At 37.5% G+C, this 11,462-nt stretch overlaps 1 protein-coding gene across 4 annotated transcripts in view; it reads right to left on the minus strand.

Moving 5' to 3' along the window:
- Positions 1–6,892, minus strand: part of LOC144209727 (uncharacterized) — a 31,931-nt gene extending 25,039 nt beyond the window's left edge. For 3 of the 4 annotated variants that reach the window (XR_013329216.1, XM_077736186.1, XM_077736188.1), the window contains exons 1-2: positions 6,776–6,892; positions 2,780–2,950 (exon numbers count right to left, since the gene is read on the minus strand). Coding sequence is in view for 3 of the 4 variants with exons in the window: in XM_077736186.1 (XP_077592312.1) it covers positions 2,780–2,811 (32 nt within the window). In the remaining variant the exon portion in view is untranslated. Of the gene's footprint in view, positions 1–2,549; positions 2,688–2,779; positions 2,951–6,775 lie in introns of those variants that run through there. The other variant, XM_077736189.1, reaches the window with a different exon arrangement.
- Positions 6,893–11,462: the final 4,570 nt, after the last annotated feature.

The following is an 11,462-nucleotide window of genomic DNA, read 5'->3' on the forward strand; positions in this document are numbered from 1 at the left end:
TTCATGACTACACTTGATGGAAATCATCAGACTTCAGTCAGCAGGCTCAGCGCACTCCCACCCGTCATTGACGTGACGTACACAGCTCAACTTTAGTTGACCCTCTTACATCACTTGGCTTGCTTTTCATCTTACTGCATCGGTCATAATTACATTATCCAAGGGTGAGCATGTGTGTGCCTGAACAGAAGCTGTTGGGTCTGTTTTGATCCCAAGAATTTAAGCTACCATTGTAAATACATCCATATCATGTTTATTTTGGTTTAGGCTTACTTTACATCCGGAAAGAACTTTGACTCATGCCATTTAATGTGTGATAAAAATATGTCAGCGTATAATATATTTAGGGAGAAATTCAACATCTTCTTTTGGGACATAATGCTTCTCTGGAAATGTGTCTGCCTACACTTTAAGATACCCTTTGGAAATTAAAGTAAAATTAAAGTCAATATTAGTAAACCCAACCGCAGCTTTTAATATATAGATATTTGCCAATAAAGTTGCATGCTGCTTCAGCATTGCTGATAAAGCATGCTGATCCCAGTTATATTTCTGACAGTCAATAACAGCTCAGGGACTTGTTAAGAAAATGTTCAATATACAGGGGTTTATAGGATACATCACACTCAACTTCATCATGAATTCATTAGTTATCAATTTAAGACTTTTGGAAGCAGTAGAACATTTCATACAGTAATGATCTTAAAGGTTGATTTCAGACATGTAGATTGCCTTTTCTAAGCCTTTTTGTAATTCACAGAAAGAAAAATCCCATTTAGAATGAATAGTAAGAAACTATTAACATTTTATACAACAAAAAAACCCTCCATTAAGGTGCATTGAAAATCTTTGAACTAAGTTGCCTGTCCGCCACATACTTCTGAAATAAAAAATATAAATAATCAAGTTTAAACTAACTATCGTCTAACCAGGCCCAATGTCTCACCTGCTTGTTAAAAATGCTTTCTTTTTCAGTTTTCTACTTGGTTTTAAAGTTTTTACACTTGACTTTGAAAAGTCAGTTACATCAAACCCTATTTCACGTTTAAAAATGTACGGTAGCTTGTATAGTTGCCAGGGTCTTTTGCCACACTTATTTGACCACATGTGAAGTGGGTCAGCCATATAAAAAAGGCTCGCTCCATCGTCCTTCTTCCTGTAATTTGGAGCATTGATTGAACTCTGTCTCAACTTTCCGTTAACCTGTGCGAGGGCGCATGAGACACGAGATCACTCAGGAGGAAAGATGGATTAAAAAAAATAGGAGGGGCGTTTGAGGGTGAAGATGATGTTTCCGGATCCCTCATTTAGTCTCTGAAACGAATGCATGATGTATTTCCAAAAATAGTAATGAAAGAAGTAACTATTTAGTTTGCCTGCAAAAAAAAAAATCTAATAATGGAATGTTTAAAGCTGAGGTGACCTACTGGTCACACCGAAGGGCTGAACTTGTTAATTCCAATAATTTTGTGTGGTCCTTTATACCACAAAATCTTATAAATTAAGCTGTCCTACTCAGCCAAATTAAATTTCAGTCAGTGACAACCGACTTTACAGTGAATATAGACGTCAGAGAACTCAAGAGTTCTGCACTTTAGCAAGTGGAAGATAAAGAAAGACACTGTGAAGAAAATAAAATAAATAGCCAGAGTATTTTCTGTTTTTAGTCAACACAGGGACTTTCTCTTGCAAGAGCAAAGGGGAAGTGCCAATGTGAGATGAAGAGAATATCTTGAAGAAACAAACCCACTCCATCTCTTAAGTGAGATGACAGAACATTCTGGCAGGAGCATCTAGAGCTGACTTCTTTTACTAGGCAAAGAGAAAAAGTGTGGGTGGTAAAAAGGAACAGGGAAAAAAGTTGACCTTTAAAACTGCTCAAATGTTTTACATTAAATGTAAGAGATGTTAAGATGGAGATAAAGTGTCAACTCTGAACTGTATTTCTTTGCTGGGTGATTTCATTGTTTTTATTTCACACATGTTCGCATGAATATAAAATGTTTAGGATTTCTCTGTAATCTAAAATAGCTGTGGAACTTCATGGCCATTATGGACTACAAAATCCTCCAAAATTGTATTCCTCAATCTTCCAAATATCATAAAGTGGAGGTAATATTGCTATTCAGATGCCAATAATGCGACTTTTATAATCTAACTGTTTCTAGTGGGTACGTATTGGAGTGCAGTGGTGTTTGGATGTATATTAATGATCCCGCATTTCCGAACCTGCTAATGCCCACCGTATTGTTTGTCCTTGCCACATTTCATCACGTCCGTCGTGTATCGAGTGCCATTCATCACTCCTCCGTCAAACACGTTTCATGCGGGGGACACATAATGTGGTCGTAAAAAGATGGATGCCGCTGTGCATAAGAAGCAGTAGATAATGGCCCTTTTTGGACTTGAGGGTATTTGTCACTTTTGTTTGTACACCAAATAGCAAAGTACATCAACAAGGACAACTGTGGTTTACACGAACCATTGGCAAGCATCCAAGCAAAGAGTAATAACCGAGATGGGAAGGGGGGAAAAAGGAGCTGCCTTACATCATGTGTTGTGTTGAAGACTGGCAGGAGAGTGATGTGCTGTAGATGCGTCACCAGGGAGTTTTAAACTGGCAACGATTGCGGCAAAGACTATTACGCCCGATACTTCAAGAGCCTCGTTTTCCAACCGTATCTAGCTATCGGAACAATTACTTAATGTGAGAAACTGAAGAAGAGCACTGAATCACAAGTGATAAGCACTGACGTGTATTTTCCTGGATATTACTCACCTTCTGCAAGGAAATGGGCCATTTTGAAACATTTAATTCGTCTATTGTCAATTTCCAGTTGGAAGAGGTCAAAAACATCGTGGAAATTGTTTATTCCCCGGTGGCCATTTTCACGTTGATGTCTCCTCTCTTTGCCTGAGCCAGATGGCATTTATCACCAGAAATGAACCCCTAAAATGAACACAGATCCCAAAAAATGTCAGAAGAAGTGGCGCTAAATCTGCGACTAAATAAAGAGGCGGCAAACAAAAGACGCTCTGATCAACAAACCGCCTTGAAATCTCTTTTTAATATGCTAAGACCTTCAGAATATATCAACCTGGCTGCATTAAACTCAGCTTAACATTTAAAATCTCAGGGGGGTTCATGTCTGAAGAAGCTGTTAAATCCTCATTTGTTTTGTGGAAAAGTACTCTCATAGGTGTGCTGAAGTGCTTCTCTATTACGTATTGACGTTGGTCGTTCTTTTTCTCCTTTCTTTAATTGACTAACTTTTTTTGATTACTGCCCTGAGATGAAGCTAGTTAAAGCAGTGCTAACAATCCAGAAAGTTGTAGAATTTAGGAGGACAAATTGATTCAGGATTTTTGGGAAAGTAATTTCACAGAGATTTCTTCTTATTCATAACTTTTTCAATGATAACAGTATATTCATACTACAATGATTGATATTTCTGAATATCATTATGGGAAAAAAACTAATCAGAATGGACATAAAAGTTGAAGTAGAATTATTTCTGATGCCTTATCCAGCACTACAGTAGTGTTTTATGTTTGAACAACATATATCCTTCATTCTATCACTTTCCAAGTTTTTAGGTAAGACCTGCTTTAGTGCAAAAAAGCTTTAGTCCAAACCTAGCTAAATGCGGGGTTGTAAATATTTAAAATATAAATATTATAGCACACACACAAATCCCAATGCAGTTTTTATCTACCTTACCTGCCATCTTCAAATGTTTGATAACTTCTATACAGTAAACCACAGCCAAACCTATGCTTGCACAATTGGGCCATAATTGAGGATCCGTCAGGGTCAGTTACTTCTAGTGCCAATATTCTCCTCAAGGCTTTGTAGTCTTGCAGTATGAACATTTCATTGCCGGACCATTCTTTGCAGCCGCCAGCGTTTGACATTTAGCCACAGGTTTTGCTGATCTATGGAGTCAACCTTCATCATCAATTGTTTGTCTATCGCATTGGCGTCAACTTCTGTTTAATCAGCTCTTTTCTGACAAAGGTCATCAGAAAATATCCAAACTTGAACTGCGTATATTAGCCTGATCGAGAAGCATGCCCCAAAGGTTTTTGAATTGGTCGTTTTTTTTTTCCTTTCCCTGCAAGTGATTAACCTTTTCAGAAAATTTATGTGGATTTGACAGGGCCTGGCATAATGTGCCTCATCCCTCAGCCTGGATTAAGAAAGCCTAGCTGTGTGTTAAGCAGGCTAGAAATTGGAGTGTTTGGTATGAGACAGTTTGACATAAACTGTATGTGGGTCAGGTCCAAACTGCCAGACTGTTAGTTTGTATTGAACACTGTCATCCCCTTTTCTCTCCGTGCAGCCTCTCAAGCTTCTTTCATATATTGACCGCATGCATTACAGGGCTTGGGGAACATGACTACAAAAAGTCCCTCATTAGAAGTTTGGGTTTCTCTGAACATTATATGAGAGGAGGAGGAGTATTGATCGCAGCAAGATAGCTAACTGGAAAACGCTTCCCATCGGAGCCAACTGAAGCTCATTTGGGAGGCGTGTATCTGGCAAGCTGGAGACTATTCCACATCTGGTTATTGGACCCCGGGCGGTAGTGACTACAGTATGTTTCTCCTGCAATCAGGAAACACTGGGAAATCTATATGTGGTAATTACAAATTCATGCCACCACTGTGAAATTGAACACTTGGCGTCATTATAAAGTAATGGGGGCATTAAATTGAAGTTTGCGGCGATTATCTCCCAGTCTGCTCGTCAGTAGCATCAGCAGTGAGCCACACAGTTGCAACATTATACTGTCAAATTGCCAAAGGAATGCTATTTTATTGGGGTTGGAACATTGCGGTCATATTTTTCTCCTTATACACACATAGAGGGGTGAAGAAAATAAATGAATGAATAAATAAAACAAATTTTAAAATGCTAAAGGCGGCACCCTGGTGTAGTTTACAAGGCTCATGGTAAATCCTTTGCAGTGCTTACCAAGCTCATTTAGAACACATTTCAAGGAGAATTGTTCTACTGCTACTACCGGAGCCAATTTGTACATGGGAATGTAAAATACAACGTGTGAGGCAATTATATTACAGACGGAGATAATGGAGGAGTCATAGTGAACTCCCACGACACTTCTATAAATATTCATGGAAATCCAACAATTCATAGGAGACTCCCATTCACTTCAATTCTGAAGTGGCATCTGCTTTATTGCAAAAAATACCCCTGACTCCGTTTGATGTGGGGCATGAATGGATTTGCCGATGGAGGAGGACACTTCAGGCAATGTGGAATCAAAAAGGATGCTGCAGCCATTGGGCTCACAAATTAATGGTCAGTATGTGGAAAAATTTCATACCAATGGTAATGGTTTAAAACTAATTATGTGGAAGAATTATATCATTCAATAAATAACCCCTAAGCATGATAAATGTTTTCGTTTAAAAGAAAAATCTAACTTAATGACACAATGGGGTTGTTCGTCTACATCTGCCGTGCGATTGGCTGGCAACAAATTCACGGCGTACGTAGCCTACTGCCAGCACCCTCGTGAGGATAAACACCTTGGAAAATGAATGGTCATTGGGTAAGAACTTACTCACTTTAATTGAAAATAAAGTCTGTTCATTTGAATGTCCACTAAATGTATCACGGTCGACAGTTTTAGGGAATTTAGCCCACGCCGTCTTTTAATCCAGTGCAAAAAATATATTTTAAGCCCTGATTGTACCCCAAAGCCTTTTCGCCAAGAAGTAATAACTGAAGACGGCGGTTTCCATGTTTGGTGTATTTATTTTTTGTAGTATTTTTTTAACTGATGCATTCCATCTTTACGCCCCCCCAAAGAATATTCAGTACAATTTTGAAGGGAGAACCAAACACTCCATACATAGAAGTATAGAGCTGAGCCGATTTGCTACTGTGCAATAGTAGAATATTTAAGCAGGTTTAGGCATGCATGATTACCTCACAACCATTACAACAATAGCAATGCAGTTGTTTGTATTGCGCAGAGCATGATATTGTCTCACATTTCTTCTCTTGGTTATACACCTCGAATCCTTAAGCAGACATAAGCCAATGAAGAGTATTCCAAATACAATTTGAGTAAGAATACAGTGACAACCATGCATAGTCTTCCAGACACACTTTAAAATTATGCAAAAAAAGTCTTCTTAGAAAAGTGGCCAACCAAGCCTCCCCATTTTATATTGTGCTTAATGCAATATGGCTGCGTCCAAGTTCTCCGATTCTCCGTATTTTTTAACAATCTCTCTATATCCTTAATCTATGTTTGTTGAAAACTCGAGCCAATTTAAGAAAAAAACTATGCTTGTTCATTAAAACTTCACATTTCCTTCTTTGTTTTCTAAACAGTATATGGTATCATCAAAGTATCAGGCTATAGTCTTTGCTGCTATTAAGATGTTACAACTCAATTATGAATCACTCACTGGGAAGAGGTGATTATTTTCCACGCTGTGAAGTTAAAAGGTTTCTCGTAAATTAGCTCATATATCAGGACCTCAGCGTGAAATAGTTTGTACAAAATCCCTCATAATTACACCTCTTTCTATCTCTTACTAGAGTTACCGGGCCCCGTCTTACAAAAGTGAGAAAGAATTGGGGCCCAGTCATCTGTAAATATGGTGCAACTGGGAGGACTCAATGGCGTTTGTTCTGGCCATGCTTGACGAAGCTACTAATTGGTATTTGCTGTTTAAGGAAAAAATATGTCACCTTAAAACAAAAGTAGTAGAAAAGATTTATGTCGTCACTCACCTCAAAGGGTTTGCCCATCTTTGATTTGGAATAATAGTCTCCCATCTTGCAATTTTTGAACTTGAGCCCAAAAGAGACCTGTGCACACACAAAGATAACAAACAAAATCCATAAAAAGGGAAATATTCAAAACAAAAACCTTTCAATTCTGACTAAGGGAGCCAGACAACTATTTCACTGTGCTGCCTTTTTATAATTAATTCATATAAATCCAAGAAATGATCACATAATCCGAAAATCTCTTTTCTGCTAACAGTAAACTACTTTCATTCTATGTAATACGAATTCAAATCTGTTTAACAGAGGACTGGCACTGAATAAATGGCTTCATTTACAACTCTGGAAATGTTGCATATGGTTCAATAAACTTTTCAAAAGACTAGTAGTCATCACAAGTCATGAGATTTTGGTGGTCTGTTATATAAACTGAAATGCCATTTTGATTACCACAAAAATGCCAGCCACATTTTCTTTTTACATTTGTTCCCAATTTATAATTGAAGTTAAATAATAGTGCTGATTTGATTGCAAAGGCCAAACATGCTTGCAATTTTACAATATTGACCATGTGATAAGGCATTTGAGATTTGGGAAGTGAGAAAATTGTGTTTGCGTGCAACACTAGGCATTTACACTACATGTTCACCCCTTTTCTCCCAATACATGTGGACCTATGTCAGTTTTGGGACAAGTACAGCGTATGAAAGGCTTCATCACCTCCATTGTGTCACCTATTTTCTAATCTGGGATTGGTGGAAAAGGCCCGGGTGTGAAGATGCGTCTCATACCTGAAAAATGAGTGCAGCTATTTTGCCCTTTATTACTTCAGCTCTTCCTAGTCAAATAATACAGACATTTTATATTCAATTTTAGACTTGAGTGACAGCCAAGAATATTTCATTACTCCAAAATTGCCTGTACAACAAAGTCTCTTATTATAAAATAATTTTAAAAGGGAATATAGGAATTATCATAAGAATGAATGTGAATGAGGAACAGTTAGAATTCAATATCCGAGACAAAAGACACTGTATTCGAATGAGTGAATATTGTATTACAGAATGATTGGGAAATTTGAAGAGGGGTCTTTTTTGAGAGTTGTGGTATATTGAAAACAAATCAGTCATTTGTTATATATTAAAACTTAGCAGATTCCAATGTTCTATGTTTTATTATTTTGCAACATGACCTTAATTTGTTTGATGCCATAAAGGTTTGCTGGTACCTGTGATCTTGAATTGTGATTTAGCAGTTGTGGTTGACTGATTGACTGTTGGTCCTTGGAGAAGCCATTGTGTTTTGAAAATGTCAAATGTCAAATAACGCACTATAAAACGTCAACAATTCACATCAAGCATCGTCCATACTGGTCATAAAATTGGGATATGCTCCTTGTTTTCCTTTTTATTTTAAGCACTTTATATCTAGTCGTAGCTCACTCGTCAGCAGTATGAGGCTAACTGATATTTTTTTCCCCCCAGTTTTACACAACATGCTCTGTTTTGGATAGATTGTAGCAGAAGACCAATCGTGCGTCACTTTACCATGACGCACACTAATGCATGGCATCAAGCAAATGTATAAATCTGACGAAATCACTGGAGCTCTTCATTTTTCAATGTAATGGCTGCAGCATTAACAGCTGCTAGTCGTCGCCTTAAAGTCATTTATTACAACCTATGTTATCCTAGTCTGCCATTTTACTACCACGGGTCAATAAATCAGAGTGGGCAAGAAGAAGGCCTGCTCCCCCCACCGTCACGGCTGCTTTCCAGAGAGAAATATGGGGCAATGTGAAGGCTCAGGCAAAGCCCAAACCAACTTTGATAAAACATACCGGATCTACTGTATTGGGAAAGTCAATCACTTTCAATACCTTGGCTTTATTTTTAAGCCATTGTCATTCCAACAGACAAATCCACAATCAGTCTTCAGTTCTGGGAGTAAGATGGGTCTGCATTAATATTTACTGTAAATGGCCCCATACAATGTCCCGGTTGAGTAAAGTGATCCTTGACTTTTAGAAGTAACAAATACAGCAAGTTGACTGAAGGCCAGTCTTCAAATAGTGCCTTATGTTTCCAGATATTATCTAATTTATTCAAAGCTCTTTTGCAAACTTCAAAATGGATGGCCTTTACCTGAGCCTCATTGATTATGGGAACGGTGCCAGTGTTTAATGTTTTCAATACATCAACTAATATGTATCCAATGCTTTTTCTTCGTGACTGTTGTTCTAATTGCCTCAACATCATTAAGTATGCTCATTCCATGTACCTCTGGGCAAATCCCTCACATTTCCTATAGTTACCGTGAGCACAATTAATGAGTAACTGAGTGTTGGCATTGCTTAATTGAAATATTAATTTTCATTGATTAATCACTTACATGAGTTCTAGTGTGAATTTCAACGTAAGGATAAGTACGAGATACACAAATTTACCCACCAAAAAAAATACATTTTTTATCATTATCTTCCCTCTGTTAGCAAGGTCCAGAGGGCGCTTTTTTTCTTCCATCTTTCTATTCAAAACAAACGTTAAAAAGTTAGGCCAGTAACACTATCGTTTTTATACGAATACTCAATGGTGAAACATTTTTTTGTTCTTTAACCGGGGCTTAAGTTTAGCCTTGGGTTTGTATTGTAGTATAGTGTAAATGGCCCCATTGTATGATTTATAAAGATCCAGAAGTATTGACTTACTTTTATTGTAGTTCTATTTTACATGATCGTGACCTTTTCAACGGACTGATTTTACTTTGAAACAACTGCTTTTTTGACTGAAAAAAAATTGGACGCAATCATTTTTGCCTCCTGCTGCTCATGTGAAGAACTGTAGTGCCAAAAGACACTTTGAGATTTATAAATGTTTTGGCTACAGCATTGGAAGCCAATGTATTCCTACTTGGCCCATTCGCTTCTGTGTGGCATGGTCGAATGCTCCATTTAATTTACTATCGGCTTGACTAAACGAACCAGGGAAGGCACTCCATAATTCATGAAGGAAGAGAAAGCGAGGCGAAAACATGATGAATGTTCAGTTGCTATTCATGTATCCTTGTTCTGAAATCTAAATTTAATGCTAATTAGCAAAGACAAAAGAGAGATTAGAAGTATAGATAAATGTGAAGTTAAAAAATCTAAATGTGTTGAGACTATATATTTATGTAAATGAGGGCATGATCTATGAGGAATGAGTGAACATATAGTTTGGAAGAAAAAAAAAAACCTCAAACTTTGCATTCATCACTGCCATTTTTCTTCCTGACTATTTTCCTATCTCCATAATTAAGTAATTAACTCTCCCCGGTGCTAGTTAGCTGTGTTCTCAGACTGGACACAGCAGGAAAAATAATACACTAAATCACTCGCTCCCACACTGGAGGATTCTGGAAATGTGCCACACGGTAATGAAAGATTAAAGGTAATGAGCGAAGAAAGAGATATTGGTTTTCCTGCAGCAAAAAAAAGGAATGTTCTCACACCCACGCCGGCTGCAACAAACACATTCACATACAAACTAATTTGAGCGATGAAAAATGACCACAGGCACTTTTACACCAGGATTAATGCGCAGATTCACCCACACATGCATAGATGTGGCGCGCAAATCAACACCTGACAGGCTGGCATTTATCACAGTTCTTTGCACTTTTTTTCGTCGCATGCGGAGATTCGCACAAATACCAAAGTGCACTAAAAATATATTGCAGGGATTTAATCTCATGATCATGACAAACGTGGACTTTATAGCAGCGGACAATGAAAAATGGCAAACAATTAGTGATATACTTTGTTTTTTTGACCGACAAATAATTGTTTTTCAATTCAACTGTGAGAGTTATTGGCAAGAAAGTGGTTTGCATTGCAGCTGTTGAAGACATAAATGTGTCTAATATTTTTCTGTACGGCGTCTGCATATTCTTAGTGCACGTGGATTTCCACGTGGAGTATGAAAACCCGTTTGTAGGGTTCATTGAAGACAACAAATTAGCTTTGGTTGTGAAAGTTTTTCTCTTCACTTTTATTTGGTCGGTATTTGAGGGGAATTTTATTGTAAAAATTCCCTGAAAAACATTGCAGAATGGTTTAATTTTGTAGGGTAAAGCTTGTTGCTGGCCATTAATTGATCTTCTGGCCACACTGTATTTCAATGGAATCTCCTGCTGAAGTGGCAGAGTAACGTTTACACATTTGGTAGTATGTATAACAATTGACATTTTTTCTTTCAACAGTCTATGTTTTAAATAGCTGGCTGTTTGGAAAAGAGAAAACATACATTAGAGGACATTTGGACTAATGTATTGTAATCACTGGAACCCTAAAGACATTCCGTATATATAAACAGAAAAGTCTGTAAGCGCAAATGCTTTCCAAACATTGTTTTAACACTATACAAAGTGTCAGGAGTAGGTTTTCTTTGGAACTTTAGAAGTACTTTCCAAACTTTTTTTCACTTGTTTTTCTGTTCTTTTGGTGACATAAGCATCTCAATTATGGATGTTATCATTAAATGTTGGGGCATTGGTCAGTTATGGACACATGAACGTTGTCACAGTGTTACTAGTAGCCCAAATTATGTAAACCCTATAAAAAGATAGAAGGAGAAACAAAAATAACTTTGGGATCATATGTTTGGATCTTGCTTTTCCCACACTGACATTGCCATCTTCTGGCTCCCATTTC

This window comes from Stigmatopora nigra, chromosome 16 (genome assembly GCF_051989575.1).
Source record: "Stigmatopora nigra isolate UIUO_SnigA chromosome 16, RoL_Snig_1.1, whole genome shotgun sequence".
NCBI classification, from domain to species: domain Eukaryota; kingdom Metazoa; phylum Chordata; class Actinopteri; order Syngnathiformes; family Syngnathidae; genus Stigmatopora; species Stigmatopora nigra.